Source organism: Ammodytes marinus (genome assembly GCF_949987685.1).
Source record: "Ammodytes marinus genome assembly, chromosome: 24".
Lineage (NCBI taxonomy): Eukaryota > Metazoa > Chordata > Actinopteri > Uranoscopiformes > Ammodytidae > Ammodytes > Ammodytes marinus.
Window position 1 is genome coordinate 12885487 of NC_137228.1, and position 22686 is coordinate 12908172.

The 22686-nt window shown below is 43.0% G+C and overlaps 1 protein-coding gene across 3 annotated transcripts in view; it reads left to right on the forward strand.

Moving 5' to 3' along the window:
• LOC307269672 (nck-associated protein 5-like) overlaps positions 1 to 22686 on the forward strand; it is a 105026-nt gene that overhangs the window by 30496 nt on the left and 51844 nt on the right. For 2 of the 3 annotated variants that reach the window (XM_080052674.1, XM_080052675.1), the window contains one exon: positions 14145 to 14208. In XM_080052674.1, the coding sequence (XP_079908800.1) occupies positions 14145 to 14208 (64 nt within the window). Of the gene's footprint in view, positions 1 to 11869; positions 12006 to 14144; positions 14209 to 22686 lie in introns of those variants that run through there. The other variant, XM_080052676.1, reaches the window with a different exon arrangement.

Sequence of the window (22686 nt, forward strand, 5' to 3'; positions counted from 1 at the left end):
CCCGGCTTTCATTTGATTCAGCTGTGTAACTTTGTCCCGAGCTGCAATTTCCCCTAATAGTCCCCAGAGGAAGGGAACATATTTCATACAGCAGCAGTGTACACATGTGCAGTGGATGGTGTCTTGATTTGCATTGAGCCAGATTAGCCAGTTGCAAGGGGGAATCGTGTGTCCTGTTGCTAGTGGCAACAGTGCGTGGCCGGGGTACTGCGTTAAACACATTGATTCAGATTGATAACAGAAGGCATGGGATACCCAACGTTTAAACAAACTAGCGCTGTACGGGGATTTGTATGTGCGGGAATGCATGTTGCTCTTTCACTTTCTTTATACTCCTTAGGCAGCTTAGGGTTTTCCAACACAGCCCACTAATCCCGCACTGAAATGACTGGTGTTGAACTGGCTGTGGGTGCAGGAAAGTGGTGGAGAATGTGGATTATACCCATATATAGCCTCTCTGTGTTATGACCAGCATCTGTGTAGCCCCTTAATAATTTGGTGTGAAGTGCTGCGGCACCAGTGTCCATATGTCAATGTCAGTGCAGGTCAGGGGGTCTTTCCTCATAATCAGCATGAACCAAAAGAGGCCGGGATGCATCGCATGCCAAATGTAGGATTGTGGACGCTGGCTTTATATTTTTAGTTGCATTTGTTATCTCTAAAAACAGAACTGTGAGGGAACATGAAAATTAGAGCATGGGAGAGTATGGGAGGTATCATCACTCTCTTGCTGGTGTTTTTATGAGCTTGAGTTTAGTTGAGTTTTTTTTTGTTTGCCTGGGAAATGGTGCTTCCAAACACAAGGGCAAAAAATAGCATCTGCCATGTAGGGGATGCTGTGTAACTAAAAACTCCAATTGATGGCAAGCTGAGCAAAGGACAAGTCGCAACAATAGTTGAATAAGAAAGGCAAACAAAAGCTCTGTTTCTTAGTACTACTTTACACATCTATCATCACCTAACAGAGAAAGCTAATATTGAAATGACCTTTAACCATAAAATGTTTTACTGTAGTTCTACAGTAAGTCAAACTCCATATATAGCCATTGTAACTTCCCCATCATAATGAGGGAACCTCCTCTCATCTATGACTGCACTACATGCACAACATCTTGCACTAAATGCACTCCTTGCATGCATTTTAAGTACTAATCTGGAATCTACTGTATAGCCCTCAATGATGGTGACTCAAGCCAGTTAACCCAACACAACCAGGGCAGACATGTATCAAATATCATATTATTTTCATATTTCTGGATAGCAATCACCATAACTGTATTTAACGAAGGCAACAGTTGGCCCATTTTGTCCAGTTTCAGTTTAGAAAACTGTTGGTTTATTGGGAGCAGAGCAGCAGCCGGCGATATCATCCCGCCGCCAGGGCAGATGTGTTGCTGCACTGGGCAGTTTGAGCCCGCTGCCCTCTGAAACCTACCTGGGGATTACTGGATAAGAGGATTTCCAAGTGGAGGGATTTTGATTTTATAGAATTAAAACTGTAATTCTCTCCGGCCCAACCAATGTCGCCAGTGCAACCATTTCTCCATGTTATTTTCCCTCCCGCTGCCACGTTCTTGTTCCACCCAACACATTCCATATATCACATGTCCCACATTTAAGCAGTTTGGATTGAAAATTCATAAGTTGTATTGGAATGTCAGAAGTTGGGCTGAAGTCTCACACGGCTTTAAATGTTATTGTAAGCCGTGTGAAACCAAAGCAAATTCCCTCTGAAGACACAGATGTGAAAAGTTTATTCAATTCAGCAGAAAGTGTGTACTGGGACATGAGGATGTCTGGAGTGATAATTGTTGGACCCTAAACACCAGCCCAGTCAACAAAATGAAACCAGTCCAGCAGATCATACTGAGGTTTGGATTTCCGTTCAACCCTTTAAAGTTGGAGTCAGCTATTCTGGAAAAAAATAAAGTTTTTCACAAAATCAGTGAATATCTCTTCTCAATTCCGCTACCTGTCTGTACTGTGTGTGCACTGAAATAAAATATGGTGTTCATACACAGCATAGGCTCTGTAAACTGATATGTAAACAAATGGGACCCACCATAGCTAGCAACAGGCCAGTGTACAGAGAATAAGGCTGTGTATTAAAAACTGATTTATTTTCAGCACACACACACACACACACACACACACACACACACACACACACACACACACACACACACACACACACACACACAGTGTGAACAGGAAGCAGATTGTGAGGAGATATTCACTGATTTTAGAAACATTTATTATTTTGACAACAAGCGTGCTCCAGAATCGCAGACCACACTTTTAACTCTTGTCCATCACTTTGCATCTCACTCCTCTGTATTAGATTTTCACAACGTGTCCTCAACCACTTTGGTCCCTTCCCTGTATGTGACGCTCGGTATTATTCGGTGACCCTGAGCTAGCATATTGGGTTCAGGTCAAAGTGAATTACTGAGGAATGTTCCCCAGTTCAATGGCTGGCTCAGTGGGCCTCAGCATGGGAGCACTTCCCCTTCTTTGACAGCCAGGGGACTTTCATTTTGAAGGAGAGGTGGGTGGGTTGGGGGAGCTACTTCCAGACAACTTTCCCATATAACTCCCACTATCCCTGCAGTGTTCACTGGTAGCGTGGAGCCGTGAGCCAAAGCAGCCGGTTTAATGATGTGTACGTGTGAGGCACATTTCAGGATCTCGCCAGCCTTGTTGAGACGCTCTGCCTCTGTGACTGCAGGCCATCCAGCTCAATTAAGAGTGCTTTGAATGCATTCCTCCCCTCAGCCAGCTCTACATTTATCTTCCCCCCACGAACAGCACAACTCTAAAAACAGTCAGAGTCCCTCAGAGCTCTCCAGGGTTGATATGAACTGTTTTTTGCCAATCACAAATTTTGGCACATTTTTGATTCAAAGAGCCAGAACACATTGCATTTCAACTGAAGTTGATGCTTTGGGTTTGAGTAAATGTTCAGTTGGAAATCCAGAAAAAGAAATGGTACTCTCCGATGTCTTTTTCTCTATGTGTCCCGTTGGCTTAACTTCGAGTCATGTCATTCAGGAAAAACATAAAGTTTAATGGTCCGACACGATTTATAAGCAATAAAAGGCTTTTATTTGGGAGCTATCAATGGCTTATTGCATGCACTGACTGTTTCGCCTGGAGACAAAGCTCTCGCCCAGACACCCTCGCTGACTGTTAAGTGATGTCATTAGAGACAGGGCATTTTTTGCGGTTTCTAAATGGATGATCTTGGCCCCCGTGCAAGTTCACCAAGGTGCGAAGACTCATGGGCTGTTTTTTTTGTTGCAGTCACTGCTTTTAAACTGCCAGTTTTCCAGTCTAGAACTAGATATTTGACATCTCTTTGTATAATGGCAGTTGAAGTATCTTCTCTTGCGAAGATAAGCTTTTGTTTACATTTTGTGAAATATATTTTTTATCTCTTCAGAATCGTTTGGATTTGATTTTTGGGTCATAGTCACGCACGCAAACAGTTTACAAGTTCATTTGGTGTTGTCCTCGTCCACGGGCTTACCACCGAAACACTTTGACAGTGGAACGCATCTCAAAAGTTTTCAGATCAAGCAGTTTATGAGCGCTCCCTCTTGTTTCATATTTCTTTCCTCGTCACGGTGATACTTTAGACGGAGCAAGCCATTTTATGAGGTAGGAAAAGGGGGACAGTGTCATATTGGAGGTTGCGCCGGGCGGGGAATGTCAACAAACGTCAGCTTCGCTCTATCTTGGCCATAAATCACTAAATAATAGTAGGAGAATACATGCAGGTCCTGGTCCAGTGGCTGGAAGTGTTGGCTCAGCTGGATCAAGGCTGCTGGAGAAGCTCACCTTCATGCAGTAAAACTCTTTTCCAAACACCTCTCTTGTTGTCGCTCAAGCTCTTTTAGCCATTTGGTGAAAGTCTTTGCACAAGAGTGAATAACAATGAGTCCAGTAGCTTTTAATTGCTTTATTGCCAGCATACCATAGTGCCAGTACGGGAATGCTATGGCAACATTGGAAAGTTTTCCCTCTTAATTCTTTGTTCTTCTTCTAAGGGCCTGGAAGTTGTAAGGCATATCTAACTGTACTGATGCAACACATGGATTTGAAAGCCTGACTCCAACAGCACATATGAGGAATATATGAATTTGTGACAAGGGAACCTCTGCAACAGCTTGTGTTCACAAAGACACATGCAACCAGGGGTGGGTGGCAGACCCATGTTTTCGAGTGCTCCTATTTACTGTACCTTTTGTTACTATTGTGTGTACTGTGTACCCGCCATTTGTCTGCCTCTGTAAAGGGCTAGCGTTTTCCCACCTCTCTGAAAACGATGTGTTGACAGCCTGCGTTAAAAAAAAAACCATAGCCTTTGCACAGTCTCCATGAGTCAGCAGAACCTTCTAGTCTTATGTACAGTAGTAAATGTCCCTGTTCCACAATGACTTCAAGCCAGACTAGCTAGGGTGTGAGGTACAGAACAATATAATCATGCTTGGACTTGCTTGTCCTTATCTGCAAACAAATGAAAATACAAGAGTATTGTCCAGAGACATTTGCATGGCCTTCTTCTGTTGTACTATTGGATTTTCAGTAAAGTGTTAACGAGTTTGGTAGTTCTGTACCCCCTCCTCCCACACCTTTCCGATGTTGGTATACTGGAGGCTGCTTCCTAAAAACCGTCCCATTACACATCCTTAGCATAGTGCATAGATCTGCTGACGTGTTTGACATGTATCTAGGCAGAACTATAATTCCCGACTCCGACAAACAGGCTTTGTTTACCCTGATACTCTGATTGCACCTCACACGACTCAGGTAAACTCTTACAGTAAATCATGAGGTAATTGCAGTCCTATGTGAAGGGTGCTTTACTTAAAGTCAATTATGTGTCACAGTGTGTGAACAAGGCTAGACAGACAAGCATCACACTGGAAAAACTTAAACACACGCATGCAGGATTATTACCTTTTGGAATGTGGCTGAGAATACCTTTTAATATGCCCAATTTCAAAACAAAGTGCGTCTGAAAGTTTTTTTTCTCTAATGGTGGTGAAACTTGCTCGATCTCTTGCTCTCTATCCACATCTTTAATTTTCCATCATATCTGTGCTGGCTCAGGTCCAGCAACAGTGCAGGTTTTCCAGTCATCTCTATTTTATGATTTGGACATAAAAGATTCAAACTTGTGCGCGAGTGCGTACACCCGTCTGCATATCTTTTCCTGAGTGTTTGCACACATGTGTGTTCATGCATGTGTTTATGAGTTGCCCCTTGTGCGTCTAGCTCCAACCTCGTTCTTGGTGAGGCGTGCTGGTGAGTAAAACGCTCCCGGGCAAACAGGCTGGGCTGGTTTGCTTGCCGCGGCCATTTTTAAAGGCACATCTGCAATGTTTCAGTTTTTTTGTCCGGGCAGGAATGCGTCTGTTGATAGGAAAACAATTGAGGTCAGGCCTTGCTCGTGGAATAAGAAAACATTTAGGGAGACAGACAGTCAGGCAGGGGTAATCCACACATTCCTATAAACTCAGAAGGCGTCTCGGAGGAATCCTCGTCTGAAGATTGGAGATGCAGTGCAATGCATTTGATCTCATCTCATCGAACAAAATGATGCATTTAAGTCATTTCCCTCGTCTTGATTTTAGAGATTCTTCCCTTAAGTTGTTTACATGTGCAAAGACAGCCTCGTTATTGCATCTATCAATCATGCATACTGAGATAATGTCAGCCACTCCTTTCAGAAAACAAGCGGAAAAAAATTATTACTCAGAACTATTTAGTTGCAGCAATTAGATAAGATATCCTGAGAGCTGAGACTTTTCCAAACACATTCAGGGTTGGATGTTACCACAATGGGGAAAGCATAAACAAACTCTGACAATTCAACATGTTGTTGACTTTGGATAAATCTCTCTTATCAAGATCGACTCGAATCGTTTAACTGCATAACTCAGAATTATGCAAACACTTCCAAAAGGCCAAAACACAACTCATCATTATTTTGAAGCTTGAAAGGGTAAAGTTGTGTCAGAATGTTAAGGGGGCTGTTTTTATGAAAACTTTATAAAGTAGAACAGTTTTATAATGTACAGTCTTTTGTCCTGAATATCCATATTTTGTTGCGTGAATCGTGATCCAGCATACATTTTCTTAGAGCAGAGTGTGCTCAATTTCCTTCAAGGCATAAAGAAAAAAAAATGTGTTTATTAGTTTATATCTCTTTTCATGCAGGTACACATTTCAAGGCCACATGGCAGCAAGGAAAGGCGTGTGCTCTTTGTGTGCTCACAGTTGAATCTCATCACATTTCACCTCGTCAATAATTGATGGTTTGCCGCGGTGAGGTAAGGACTCATTGTGTCCCATGGCTGGCTGGCTGGGTGGGTTGGGCGTGTGTTGTGAGGTGCTGACATGTGGCTTGTGTGTTTTCCGCTGCCCTCCGGTGCAGCCCAGGTCGGTGGCATGAGACAGCAGGTCAGGAACCAGCTGTGGGTCAGTGATGGCGCTTCTCTTTGATTGATTGGGCCCTGCCTAATGCATCGGGACCAATTGAATGCTCACAGATGTGGCCGCTTGGAACAGACGAAAGTGTTTACACTGAGGGCTCAAAGCTGATTTTGGTGCCATTTGGGTATTTGGTGCTCGACTTGCAGAAAGGCTCATTAAAGCCTTTGATGATGTTGCATGTGTTCATCACACAGGGATTAAAAGGAGACAATCAGGCGGGACACAAGGTTTATTTACAGAACACTATCTTTTGGAATTCCACGATTCAATTGGATCCTAATTCTTGTGGTCACGAATCGATTCAAAATGGATTTCTTGACTCAGTACAAAGGAGGATTTCAGGATCTTCTCCGGTCCACTGTGTGCTAAGAAAGGCAAATTATGGCTTGAAAGTAGAGTAAAGTTAGTTGTTTTTACATTTAAAAAGGTGTATCAACTTATTGGAGTGATGTAAACATACAAAGACAAAGCGTAACATTTATTCATGGTAATACACTTCTACAAATAAACAACAACCAAAAATATTGGTGTATAAATGCTTAGATTTTGATTCCCAAATATAAATTTGAATATTTTTTAGAGCCTTCAGTTTCCCTGCATAGCATCCTCTTGGCAGCTGTCACTCTGTTTTCCTGTACGGCTGGGTTGGATGTTATAACTTATCAAACGCCTCGGTAAGCTCATTGTCCAGGGCAGGAGGGTGTGAGTGTATATGGGGTGACATTTTGGATCAGTGCAGCAGGTTACATAACAGAGCCGTACGAGGATTATGGATGGGAATGACCGGTCCGGAGTCTGAGCCAAAATGAGTGTGCTCTGAACAGGATGCCCTCTGTGTGCCACTGGGATTGCCATTGCGTGCGTACCAGGGCTCTTAACCCAGCGGGAGTGCAGACACTAATACATAAATGCATGGCGGGCTCTGCTCTCATCCAAACATTTATGCATCCTTTTCAGCCGCTTTGTGTACACACATGTGTTCCGAGGTGAATGAAATGTTTAGTTCCCTCCTAAAGCCTCGGTGACAATATTAGAAAGATGGTTTATAATATATACTGTATTTATGCATGTTTTATACATCCGGAGGAGTGCATTCATGTCAGTTGAAGTAACTGCTTATGTAGTGTTAAATCTGTTAACATCGTCCCAATACAAAAGAGAGATTAGCCCCACTTGATAATGAGATGGTAAATGGTGTGCAGTACAGTACAGCTTGGGAAATGGTGGAAACCAAAAACGCAAGAGACAGCACTTTTCTTCTCTTTTATTATGTGCTCCACAGCAAACAATGTACAATGGATTACACACCACCTGTATAGAGAGATGGCAGTGATGAAAACCCAGCTAAGCGTCTGCCTCCCTCTATGCAGTTCAAAGCGCACGGGTCCGACATGTCAGCTCAGGTTTGGCGAATGCTCTCTCGCTGTGATTGATCCTCCCCCACAGCCCCCCGACAGATCGTGTCTTTGCACGCCGCCGACGCCATAGTGACGCTGCTGTGTGTGTGTGTGTGTGTGTGTGTGTGTGTGTGTGTGTGTGTGTGTGTGTGTGTGTGTGAGACGTGTGTGTGTGTGTGTGTGTGTGTGTGTGTGAGACGTGTGTGTGTGTCAGCTGCGAGTGCAACAAGCCTGGTGTTGTGATCACTCTGTTGCGTGTGCCTGTTGCATCTCAAAGTAAGGGGATGTTGAACTTTTTTTTATGCACTTTGATGAAATGATAGTGAAATAATCTTTGAGGTGTTCCAAAGCATGTGTGTGGGTGGACAGCCGATGGGTGTCAACTGAGAATATGAAAATACTTTTATGTGCAGGCTAGCAGGGACTCAAACTTGAGTGACAATTTGTAAAGGACTAAGAAAATCATCCTTGTCTTAAAGGTCCAGTCAATTTATGCTGGGCTTACACTACACAACTTTTCACGCGATTTTACAGTCGCAGACAATCTTCCAATGTCGGACTGAAATCACAGAAGTCGTGCTGGAGTTGTGGCGCGCGCACGTAATCTCAGTCGTTTGGTGCAAGGTGGTCATCTGACCCGATTTCAGCCGGTCTTCTTCCCGTCTTGACGTTCCGACATTATCAAACATGTTTGATATTATCGTTAGTCTTAAGGGGTTGGTTCAAGCGAAATTACGTAAACACTGTCACACTCTCGCATGCACCAAGCACGAAGCAGGAGGAGCGGCATTAGTCGCGACCTGTGTCCGCCTCTGCAGGGACTTATTTCGGACACGTTTTCCTTGAAGCCTCGGTGGGAGAACCAGGCTGACAGCCGAGCAACCTTAACACTTTACCGTCAAATACAGGATTAGGAGTTAAAGTTATTGGGGGACGAGATCAACAAATAAAGCTAGTCAAATAACTAAAGGAAGTCCCCCGCTCGGAATATTGAATTAACCTTTTTTTAATTAAATAATCACTATCGCGTTTGCGGAAATAATATTAATCTCAAAAGGAATCTAGTTGTAGTCTTGCAATATGAGACCCCCTGTCTTTTCAAAATCTCACTCTGTGACTGAAAACTAATGACTAGTTGTCTTCAGGTGTGAGTTGATTGTCTTTAGATGTGAGAGGGTTTCAGTCTTCAGTCTTTTCAAAGTCTTTTAAAAGTCCTCTAGTGTAAGCCCAGCATTAAGGGCATAAAGACAGAGCCGCTAAAACGGAGCGTTTTAGACAGAGGCTGAAAAGAGGGATTCAGCAATGGCACTGTGAGAAATATAAAGGTTTTTTTTGGACACTACACAATGAAAGCAGTTTCTAGTAGAAACCCAAATTACAATTTTGAACCTGAAAATGAGCATACTATGTGATCTTTAAATCCCCTTATAGCGCTTGAAAAAGGCCCTTTCGACCTCATCCAATGGGTTAGGCATGTTTTCCTTAGTGAATGCAGCAAACACAATGTTTGCCGCAGTCCTAGGTCTCCAGTCACGTGTTGCATTAACTTGTGATGCATAGAAACACTGCAGTTAACTTTAAAACGTGAGTCTTTGGAAGAGAAGGAGGGGGGGGGGGGGCGTTGATTGTCAGCTGGTGTGGCGTGCTCCGCTCAAGCTCGGCTGGACCCCCCTCCTCCGCTATAAGGACTCTGCTGCTGTCAGGTGATTCCAGGTCACTGGTAACTGCTGGAGGTCCACGTCCACACTGCTCACCATTGGCCCCTGGAATTTACTCAAGCCAGGCTTCCCATTGGGGCTCAAAGGCGAAGAAAAAAGGAGGAGGGGGCAGGAATGTACACAAGGTCAACTGTCAACTCGGGCTCTCATCACATGCTGTGGATGTACAGGATAAAGGCATGGACTGTGTAGCCTGAAATAATCAGCCATTTAGTCACAGTCAAGTGTGAAATATATACAGCGCAGTACACTAGCGTATAGAGCAAGAAGATGAATTGCTTGTGTGCCTTATTCTCCAGAACTTCCTGCCGCCCGTGGAAACATGTCTTCCGCTTTCACTTTGCCTGCAGCGTCCCTTTAAAGAAGTGTTATATTGCTCTTATCTTTGCAGTTCTTCTGGCCATCACTTCTACCGGTCGCGGCGACATTCGACTTAACAAGATAAGAGCAAAGATCTAAAAATGTGGCCGCCGTGGCAAGAAACACAAGCTGACAGGTCATAAAAATAAAGAAGAAAACAGGGACCAGTGGTGAAATTCCTGGCAAAACTGTCCGTTGCCAACAACCATTACAGTTGATCGACAACTTCCTATTTCAACTTAGACCTACCTTACTTGTTTATAGTTTAGTTTGACATTAGGTATTATGATACCATAAGATATCACTTCATTGTCAGAGCAAGTCTAAAATGTGTCAGAGTAGCTCCATTTACAGCATCACAGAATAAAGAAGCAATCAAGACAGGACCCAAAAATAAATATATTTATTTATCTAAAATAATAAGACAACATTTAAGGCCCCTAAGTGGCATTTGATCTGGGACAAAGTATTGACTTTGAGAATTAACTGGTGCACAGACGAGCGTTTCAGTCAAACCTGATTCATTTTTGGAAGGTTTGAGTGTAACAAATTGGACTTGTTGTTCAGACTGTGGTTGGGGTCAGAAGAAATGTTGTTGGCCATCCTTAGTATGTTTTTATGGTAGGCTGATTACTCCTGATTAAACCCTTATATAAAGAGGGGAAAAGAAACATTTGGCTGATCGTCTGACTGCTGATTTTTATAGTGATGTCATGCCCCCCCCCCCCCACCCTTAATTGCACTAATTATCTTTGAGAGTGTAGTGTTTTCATAACTATTAGCAACAATGGCCATAACTACATAGCTGTAATAAATTAGAATTGATGCATTCAGTGATGCAGAAAACTGCGTTCCTGAGCTCTGACATCTTGTGGTGATATTCATAGGAATGTGTATGTTTTAGAGGAAAAAATTAAACATCTATGCGCCTTAATAATGTTTTCACTTGTTTTCTCCCCCACACACAATTGGCATGGCTGTTTTGATAGGCTCGTTTACTCAGCTGGTAGAAGTTTTGCGGAATTAGTGATTGGCCAAACATCTCCTTTGGATCGTGATTGAAATGCAAATGACAGACTCAGAGCGGAACATGTCACTCTGCACGTCTAATACACAGAGTACAGCGGATTACAGAGTGCCTTCATGAGCACTTCAATCATATAATCCCACGCCAGCATAGCGTCACTTTGATGCAAATGCCGCCGGTGAGCATTTTGCAGTATTTAGACTGTTGTTTTGACTGCTGCGAGTGCCAGTTGCTATAATTACGTTTAACACCGAATGTCAAATTGCTCTATATTTGGCAATGATTTTTTTCTCCGGGCGCAGTTGGCGTCATGCTCCGCTGCTCCTGAAACATGCCTGTGCATAAGTGGCCCTGAAATTTAACCCCTTACACGGCCGACGCTCAGCCATAACACAGACTGGAGGAATGCCAGGCCAGTGGTCCTGTTTAACAAAACAATTTCTGCACTGAGAACTTCCAGAGACAACTCTTTTCCCATAGTTTTTTTTTCTCCTTCTCAAGGCAGCGTAATGGCTTCAAGCGTACAGTATGTTGTAATGGGATGAGACGTATTGTATTGTGTAACTGGAACATGAGTGTATTAGTCAGCCTCAGGTGCAGTCACACACACACTCACACACAACATTTTATAGCGGTCACAAGTACGCAACACCTTCACCTTCCCGTTAATGAATTCAGGTTCCCACTCCCACGCCCAAAACATATGAATGCACAAACACACAAACTTCTCACACGAGACCAAAGTTACACACACCCAAACACACCCCCTTTTTGGACTTCCTCGCAGATTTGTCACCATGCGTTTCACAATCGGCGTGCCAGGCTCGCCTCTACCTAATTCACTCTGGTCCCATTCAAAGGGAACGCAGAAGTAAAGAAAGGAGTCCAATAGCAGCGGCATATAGGCTAGAAGACAAGCTTACTTTTTTCAGTCCAGACGGTGGATTCATCCTTCAAACATACACAGCTGTCTCTTAATCACCAGGGGGTTTTTCCCGGCAGGTAAGCCTCTCAGAAACAATGCTGTCTTGTCAAAAGGCGACGTGGAGACGTTAGTCATGAGTTATTTTTGGGGGAGTCTGGGAGGTTGGCAGGGGGTTTGGGTTGTCTGCTCCACTAGAGAAATGTGAAAAATGTGCAGGTGATTGCTATTACTTTGCGGCTGTCTGCCGTATACACTCCTATTATCAGGAGTCCCATGGTCTCATATTAGGTTGCTTTCAGTGTGTGTGATGGATCCTAGCGAACAGGGAACAATACAAACTTCACCTCAAGTTAAGATGTCCTGATTTTATTCTGGAGCATACTTGTTGTTGTCTTTTGATTTCTTTTTCTTAACTTTTTTTTGCAATTGAAATAACGTGGAGTCAGCAATTCTGGAGAATGATTGTTTACTACGGTGGGCCCCTGTTTGTTTACATACTCTTTGTTAACATACCCGTTTACAGAGCCTAGGCTGTGTATTAACACTGAATTGTTTTCAGTGCACACAGAACGGACAGGTAGCGAGATATTCAATGATTTTGACAAAGTGATTTTGACAAAAAACCTTCTCCAGAATCGCTGAACTTGTCATTTGAGTGTATCATTGTATTACACTGTGTTCAATCCTGTGATACAGCATTCACAACACCATATGTACATCTTGATGAATGCTTAGACTGTATTTACCATTAGAATGAAGGACTGTTGGTCTCGAATCAGCAGATAATGATGATTTAAACACTGCCAGAGGAGGCATTTTCCCCCGGCAACACATGACATGTGTTGTACGTTCAGACCCTTTGGACAAAAACACTTGCAGAATGACATGCTTTCGCCAAAGAGCTTGTATGTCTCGGCTCCGACTGTCAAGACGCAGGAGGAGCAGTGTTTAAGTTGTTGTGAGCCTGCCTCAGGAGAGGGCCGTAAAAAAATCAGGCTTCTTTATTATCGGTGCTAGTGTGCCAAGATTTATCCCATTTAAGTCTGGAATGCCCTCACGTGGGAAACGGATTTGATGTGCACAGTCCTTTTCTTTGTTTGGGTCTGGTTCGTGTGTGTGTGTGTGTGTGTGTGTGTGTGTGTGTGTGTGTGTGTGTGTGTGTGTGTGTGTGTGTGTGTGTGTGTGTGTGTGTGTGTGTGTGTGTGTGTGTGTGCGTGTTAAGGTCTGGTGCGAGGATGCCCTGCGTTTTGTTCCTTTGAGCTATTTTGGTCTGGACAGAACTGCAAGCTCTCCGTTTTGTGTGGTTAGCGGACGACCCTGTCTCCTCACAGTGTGTGTGTGTGTGTGTGTGTGTGTGTGTGTGTGTGTGTGTGTGTGTGTGTGTGTGTGTGTGTGTGTGTGTCTGCTGATTTGCTGGCAGCCCTTTGATGTTTCAGAAGACAGACAAAGAGGGACCAGAGAAGTGCTGGTTTCTCACACATATATATCCAGTAGATATAGACCTTTAATTAAATATCACATAACTGATCAGCTTATTCTGCAGGAATATGACTAGTGTGTGTTACAATGGAGAGTTTAATTGACCATTGATTAGTTTAAAAGGTGATTCTCCTTGTTCAGAATGACACTTTGTGGGATGAAATTGTGGTTAAGAAGCAGAGAAACGCCTCTGAAAGCTTTTGAACCTTAAAGGCCTACTTCACCGGTTTGAATATGAAGGTGTATTGAATTCTGAGATCCTATGTAGTATAAATGTGCAAAAAAAATTAAAATCGGTTCATCCTAGCCTGAGAAAAGGCAGAAAGAGTGTTTTTTTTAACCCTATATTTCTCTTTCTCGTGACATCACAGAAAGAGAAATATAGGGTTAAAAAAAAACTTACTTTGTAAATATTACTGTGATGTCTTTTACTGTGACATCACAGTAATATTTACAAAGTATAGTTTTTAACCCTATATTTCTCTTTCTGTGATGTCACGAGAAAGAGAAATATAGGGTTAAAAAAAACACTCTTTCTGCCTTTTCTCAGGCTAGGATGAACCGATTTCAATTTTTTTCGCACATTTATACTAGATAGGATCTCAGAATTCAATACACCTTCATATTCAAACCGGTGACGTAGGCCTTTAACTAGACTCTGTATCACTAACAAAGCAATGATCACACGTTTACTCACTCTCGTTTTCTCTCTCTCTCTCGTTCTTCCTTCCTCTTAGGGAAAAGCTGGCCGTGGCTCGCCTGCAGAGGGAAGTCGCACGGAGCAAGAGCGACGGAACAATGGTAAAGGAGTTGCACGTCCCCTGTAATCTACGCCAAAAGCCAAGAAAACCCACTATTTTCTCACTGCACTTCACTTCGTACACACACCCACACACACACTGTCGAGCTCTGCCAAGCCGTCGCGCCGGCCAAGTCAATCTTTAGTGTCTCAACACTTCATCGGCCCCTCTCAAAGAAGCCAGTCCAATGCCAAAATAGAATGAAGCCTAAAAAAATCTAAACCTTAAAAGAGAAAAACTAGGCAAATAAATAAGACAAAGAACATCAAGCTTTCAACGCCATGTCAATATATTTGTAACTGGTTGATACATTGTGCTGTGGGTAAATATTTGTACCTACAAAGTACAGAGATTTGATTGATTTGAAGCGTAAAGCCATTCTGGAGGAACAACCGGTTTTCAAATGTTCAGTCAGGGAAGTGTTACATTATACAGCAGCATCTGGGGCTGTATCTGTCAACACCACGTTGTGCTAAGCTTTAACAGAGATTGCTTGTGTTGTGCTTTCAGTTCTTTTTTAAGATGAGTTGTGTAAGTAAGAGGTAAGAATTCAGGAGATAGTGATCTGGGTATGTACACGTACTAGTTTATTTTTGCTGGCACATTTGCCTGTGTATGTGCTGTGTGGAAGGGAGTTCAGAAAGTGAAAAGTTGAAGCATGTGATTGAAGCGCAGCTCAGCTGATTGCAGAGGCGCTAACCACAGGCCCAGCTGTTAGACTGCAGCCCGCTCTCATTCTCTCCGTGGCAGCCGGCCTACAGCAACAGCACACAAGGGCTGACGCTCTACCAGGGTTTTTACACTTATTTTGTGCATTCCGCTATTGATCCCTGAAGGAGGAACGCCTGTTTTCCCTTCTAGTCTCTCCCTACAGGCGGGGAGGTCATATCGCTGGGTCACGTAAAGAACAGCGCCTCTGGAGCTGGGCAGAAGTTCAGTGTTTGGCTCAAGGGCACTTCAGCACAGAATATTTAGTGTTGTTATGGAGGCTTATTTTAGAAAGAGATTCTGTTGATTTAGAAGGAGATCTACCGTGTGAATAAACCTTTTGTTGGAAATACGTTCAAGTAATAGTGCAGATACTATTTAAAGGTGGAGTCAGCGACTCTGGAAAACACTTGTTGTCGAAAATACTATTTGTCAAAATCAGTGAATATCTCCTCACGGTCCGCTTCCTGTCGATACTGGGTGTGCTCTTAAAAGATATCTGGCAGATTGTGAGGAGATGTTCACTGAATTTGACTAAAAGTGATTTTGACTCCACCTTAAAACAACAACATACTGAACTCTACTGTCATCCCAGTTATGCATGATACAAAGAAAGGTTCAGTATGGATTTCTCTATGCGGATTGAACCACAGTAAATTAATGGAATGCATTCATCCTCCAATGAAAGCTACATTCCACTGCATGACCATCAGTGACTGTCATGTGAGCAGCTAGACCTGTGTCCAGTAATGCATGTTGGATTGTAGGAATAAATGTGGCTAAAACTGATAAGCTGAAGCCATTCTTTCACACACTGTAGTTTGTTCCACTGGTGCATTGTTGTTTTTACACACTGATTTATTACTAATGAACCAAGAGGTGTAAAGTGTGTTGGGCTGACAGATCAGTCAGTCACTGGAGACCATCAACTCTAGACGACCCCAAAGAGAGAAAAAACTCTGAAAAATGTACTCTACTGTACTTTGCTATGCTTTATGGATGTATTTGTCTGGTATGATGGTCACAAAGAGGTCAGACAGAAATCAGTGCAGCCTACAGCGAGACCACATATTTCATCAACATTGCCGGATCGCTAGATACTGTGATAGTAACTGTCAAACAGAGTGTGGCTAGTAATGTATAGTCGGTTGAACTCACTTTTTAAAGAAGAAATGCCAAAACATTGAATTTTCACCCCCTTCAACTTATAGCACTTTTGTTATGATTATATAGGAGATTGCCATATACGTATAGGAGATTTCTGCAATAAGTGTGTGGCTGGATGGCAATTTGACAGTAGTTTAGTGTCTGAATTCATGCAAAAAGTCTGATGTCTTTGATTTCACAACACATACTTGTACAGCTTGGAAAACATCAGCCTGAACGAGCTATTACCAAATGCTCAAAAGCATAGTTTGAACTCCATCCGAATACATGTGACATACAGAAGAGACCTTTTCTTCTCTTTGCTACTTCAACTTAATTCAGTTTGTGTCCACACCTTGCTGTGTCGGCACCTTCAACTGTTCAACCTTCCATCCTTTGACCTCAACGCAGCCCAAGAAAAATATATCATTCACCACGGTGCGAGACTCCACCGAAGGCCTGGGCTCACTGACTCATGCGAGTGGATGACATGCTAATTATAACTGTAGAAGCAGTGTGTGTCTGTGTGTAATGTGTGTGGATGGCAGTCTGCGCATGGACGGCACTAGAGAGAGAGAGAGAGAGAGAGAGAGAGAGAGAGAGAAGGGATGAGTTATCTGTGCCAGACAGGAGGAAGAAAAGGAGTTTGGGTAAGGGGGGATATCACTAAGCTCCATTTGAAATTGGGATTATCCCCACGGAGTCCTCCCGTCCCCCCCATTCTAACCCTGCACTCTCTTCTCTGGCATTCCTGGGAGGCTTGGGAGCTCGGGCACGGTCCCCTTCAATAGAAAAATGAAAAAGAGACTGCTGCATCAAGGAGATAATTGTCAAAGTGCTGGCGGTGTGAAGTGGGGAACTGCTCACCATGCCAGTGTTTGCCAGACCCCCACACCCTGACGCCCACTTCTATGCCCACTTGCTTAACCCAACCCCCCATCATCGCTGCCTTGCCAAGGGACTAACCTAGAGAAACAGATTAAAACCAAGGACTTTTGAAGTGGCTGTGTATCTGATCTTTAACAGTCTCTGTTCCCTGCCCTGGTCTCCTCTCCATACATCCATTAGTGTCTTCTGTGTAACGCGATCAGAGAAAGAGAAAAAAGAGATGCCACCCTTTGCAGGCCTGCACTGTTCGGCATCTTTATTATAGTGCAAGGCGCTAGTATAGCCACACACTGCTGCAATTGTAAGCCTCAGGTGTTGATTTTTCGCAGTTGCACAACCACAAGTGTAAATTAAACAGTATTAACAACAGTTTATTGAGGGGCGTGCGTTTTTAATTGGGTCTCCTGTTGTGTAACACGACGGCTAACTGGCAGTGCAGAATCACAGCACTTCTCTTGTTATGGATCGTTTGGGGAGAACATTGCAGGAGACATTTCAAAATACTTTGCAGGGTAATCAGCGCTTGCTTCGAGTTTGTGGCCTGAACCGCAGCATCTGCAAAAAGCCGCAAAATACGGCCACACAAGACGCACGTGTTTTTAGTTTGTGAAGTGATACTGGTCTCACAAGTTGCCAGATCCGTGGTGTCCAAGACCACCGTTTATTTCTCAAACTTTATATTAGGGGTTTGGACATGGTGCTCTTGGCGTGCTCCGCGAGAGAGCGATCTTTAAATCTCTTTCAAGAAAAACATTGGATTTCCCGTTGGGTGTTTGATAGAGCACAGGTCGAGGTTTATTCAGGAGTGGGCGGTCGGCTTCTTCTTTTTTTCTCTCGCAACAAGCCTGTCCCTGTCTGTCTCCAAGTCAAACCACTCATTCACAGCCCTCAAAAACGCCGCTGTAGGTTTTTCTTCTGGAATTCTTTCACACCCCAACCCATAGGCGTGGTGCCAGGGGCAGGGCTGCTCTACCGTCTCCCGGCTCCCTTTTGATGCCACTCTGAGACGCGATCTCAGTCCGTCATAAGGCAGGATGCGGGGTTTCCTGTTAGGGTAGAAAACAGAAGTGCACATGGAGGCTTGTAAAAGGCTAAGGGGGGGCTGGGCTCTCCATTAAAATGGCATTTAAAAAAACTGTTGGGTGAGACCGTGACCGCTGCTGGAAACGGCTGTCTAAACAACGTGTGAAAAAGAAACAACCACGCTATGTGACAGAAAAATGCCTTTATTTTTCTTTGGGGTTTTTGTGGACTCTCCCTGATATCTGAGCCTAAACAAATACAGCACTCACACATACAGTTTCTTCCCGGGATGTTGGCTATGGACGATAAAGGGAAGTGTTTTTGCTTAATCGTGTCACTCACTTATTTAAAAAAAGAATGTTTGATGTAGAGAATGGAAGTTAAGATAATAGTGGATGTGCTGTGAATGTAAATGAGAAAGGGTGGCACAGTGTGGTGAAGTAGGCCCCGGAGCCAAGATAGGAATCAGCTATTTCTCTCTATGAAAAAAGATTTCTCCTTTGCTATCGTCTGCAAGATTGAATGTGACACAGTTTGTAACCCTGCATCAAGTAAAAATGACTCTCCCAGAGAAGACTGGATGCCCTCCGTAACACGTGATTTGAGTATTGAGTCATTCAGTCATTTTCCGTTTAACAAATAAATCATACCTGATCGTCTGGATGTCACATAACGTGTATCTGCCTGTTGCTCCTTAAGCTCCAGCTTTTGAGAACATCTCGGTAGAGATACAACAAACATTGGAAACAGCCCAGAATCCTGATGAATTTTGTTCCAACTAAACATTTTTCTGCACTTTGAAATGTATGTTTCATTTCTAATCTTACACAAACCTTAACCAAATGTGTGCCCAGTCTTAAAGGCAGAGTCAGTGATTCTGGCGTATGCTTGTTGTCAAAAGCACTTTTTGTCAAAATCCGCTAACCGTCTGTAGTTTGTGTGTGCTGGGAAAAAAATCCACAATTATACACATCCTAGGCTCTGTACACTGGCATGTTGCTAGCAACGGTGGGCCCCTTTGTTTACATACATACGGATTTTTCTTTTAAGCACACACACAGTACAGACAGGTAATGGATCGTCAGGAGGTATTCACAGATGTTGACAAAAAAGCATTCTCCAGAATTGCTGACTCCAGCTTTAACCCAAAACACATTTTATTTGCCATCACCATAATGTTTCATTGTTTAACACTAACCATACTTGAAGCACAGTTTATTTTCCATAACTATAAGACCTTTAATTTTTTCCCCGTGCAAACTGAGCCAAAGCTTTCCAAGTTGGATAAGCAGATAAGCCACATGGGGACGGCAATTGATTGGCTCTTCATTTTGAGCACAGTTGCACTGGACGGTACTGATGATCTACTAGGATTTCCACTTGGCATAACCATTGGTTTAATTAGTTTGTGGTAATTAAACCAAGGTAGCACGGTTTATTTGACAATGATTTATTAATGTTTAAACTATTATTTAAAAAAGCACATTCAGGATGGGATCTTTTGTAGTGTGCTTTCTTTTTCGGCAGATAAAGAAAAGGTTTTGAGGCGCTGCTGGCTCTATAAAGACCAGAAGAAAAGCTTGTGTTCGCGGAGATGTGCGCTGAGGGACCCTCAAAGAGTGTATCTGACAGCTGTTTGGAGTATGTGTGACAGCGTGGAGGTTCGGTGGTGGGGGGTGGGGGGGCTCAGGTGCTGTCTACCCAGATTGGCCTTATCAGCCCACGGACAGGGGCCAAGGCCGAGAAGGGGTCCCCCAAGCACTCGGCACATTCAAACCTGGGTGACAAGCACTGACAGCCGGGCCCAAATCGCATCTCCACACCGTCCCTTTCACCCACTCTGCAGAGCTTATTTGTGTGTGTGGTGTGTGTCTGTGTGTGGTTGTGAGTGACTTGGAGAGCGTGGGTGAGGTGTGGGGGGAGCTCCCTTGGCAATGATAAATGGGCCACTCATATGATTTAGCATATTCCTGGGGTGTGTATGTATTCTTTGCAATAGTGCCGGCGGCTGTCTCGGAGAGAAGAGAAGTGGTACACTCTATTATAGTGGCTCTCTATGATAATTGAATTGATGGAGCCCTGGGGGACAGAGGACACAGATTTTTTTGTGAATAATACACTGTTTAAGCTCAGCTGTATTTCTGTAACCAGTCACCTCAGGAAAAATATGTCCTGGTGAATTTCTCCTTCGCAAACAATGCAGACCACTATTAATATCATATCCTCCAAATACACTGAATAACTGAATTAATTAGATTTAAAGTTGTCAGCAATTCTGGAGAATGCTTGTTGTCAAACATTTTTTTTTTCAAAATCAGTTAATATCTCCCTACAATCCACTACCTATCCGTACTGTGTGTTGAAAAACATCCAGTGTTTATACTGTTAACGGGCTTGTTGCTTGTTACGGTGGCCCTCTTTGTCTACATACCCTTTACATACAAGTTTACAGGGCCTTGGCTGTGTATTAACACTAGTTTTTCTTTCAGCGCACACACAGTATGGACAGGTAGTGGATTGTGAGAAGTTATTCACTGATTTTGACAAAAAGCGATTTTGACAACACGCATTCTCCAGTATTGCTAACTCCACCTTTAAATGCCCTCTTTATTTATTTAACCTAATGCTAACTTTGTCTCTGTGTTATCACTTGGTTTGTTTTTAGCGTTGCGTATCTGACCTGGCATTTCACATACAGTAAATTGTGGGTGCCATGAGGCCTAATCCTTCTCATGTTACACTTTCATTTGCATTCAGACACACACACACACACACACACACACACACACACAAAAAGCATAGTGGCACTGGCATGTTTTATTTATGAATTAAGAACCTGCACGGTGTATTGTGTCCCTGATGTTTGCTTTAGCAGCAAGCCAGAGAGATCCGCTCCCAGGCACTTTGATTAGGAAAAAAGCTGCAACTGGGGGGTGTGTGTGTGTGTGTGTGTGTGTGTGTGATGGGGGTTCTGTGTAATGAAGAGATTCAATGAGCAGCCCCGAACTGTACCCCAAACCCTCCTTTGAACACATGCATTCATTCAAACACAGTTGCACATAGACAACATACAGTACCTAGTCAGAGCCTTGCTGATGCACTTAACCTGATAGCTGCAGCTTTCCTTTTTTACTGTAGACAGTATTACAAGCACAACAAGAAGAAGCAAAGGGTCTCTAATTAATTTAGAGAGTCCTCTGAAGATCTTGGTATGTATCAGGGGGGTTCCAGTCTTCTAGTAACTCAGCTCGGATGAATACCATTACCATCTAATGCTGTCCAATTATAGAGGCAAGCTTCATTCTGGGCAACTAATACAATTTTAGACAAACGACTGGATATGATGGAGATGGGGAGGAAGCATTTTAGGCTGCAGTACAACCTACATGTAGTGTGTGTTAAAAAACTGCACACGCATACATTAGGTGTCTCTTTTGTCCTTTTCATTTCACCACATTCAGTGTCACGGTCCATTCAATCTCAGGCTTTACATGTTGTTGGTGATAAATTGTGCCATATCAGGATGGATTCTTTTTTTCTATCAACCAGGAAATGAAACCAGCAGTGCCTGTGACAGAGGTCAAATTTAATCCTGAAACATCCAATCTAGGCTTGTTTCAGATATATTGCTCACTAGGCCGGTATATATATATATATATATATATATATATATATATATATATATAGTGCCCCCCCACCACCACTGCATTGTTTGTTGGTGCTGGCTTTGTTAGAGCAGACGGTTTTATTCCAGGGAAATGTTGCCCTCCGCTGGAGTAACAAGGTAGCACATCTCATTCATACTGGGCTGTGAATGATATTGTGACATGAGAGGATTATCTCCTCAACCATTGGATTAACCAAAGTAAAGGTTCTCACAGAAAGTTGCCGAGCATGTTTTCATCACATCCCATCTCGGTGTTGACTTTGAAATATCTTCTCTTGCATTGCTGTAAGGCGTTTTTGCTTTTTCTAGCTGCAGCAGCTCATGGTTTATTAAAGAATATGCTTTCAATTAGCATACTATTTGCCACAGAAAGAAAAAGAAAAAGCCATGAAGTCGGTGTAGACAATAAACATTTCAACCGGGCAAAACTGTAATGTATTGCTAGGGATTTCTGGCCACAAAAAGATATGGTAATGCTTGATTTAATGGCTTTGGGCCTTGTTAAATCGCTGAAATTATATATTGAACAAAAGCAATAGAGGGCTTTTTTTTTTACTACCGTGCAGACCATAAATCCTCTGTTGTTATTGAGGTTGTTGGTAAGACTCTGTCAGCAGACACACAGTGGTCGGGTGGTTTATGCCTGGGGCCTTATAGTTAGGCCATGTGGGCAACAAAACAAAAAAATCAGGGGCTAAAGCTACTGAGCTTTGGTGAGAATCCAGGCCAACTTGCTCAACATTATATGTACACATTAATACATGTGGTGCCTAAAAAGAAAAGGGCTTTGTGCTGCTTTAGGTGAATTATAACTAAAGTTCTGGATGCCGCATTATAATGAGCGACTTATTAGGGCCTGTCTGCCATATTTGTGTCATTAAAAACATATTTTTAATCTTTGTGGTTTCAGGAAAATAAATAAATCTTTGCACTTTGACATGTAAGTGAATATTAGCAATATGCTTGCAATATTCTGCAGGGATGACCTCCTATACATGACTTCATCTGTTGGCCCATTTTGCCTTAAGGAAAAAGGGTGAAGAAGAG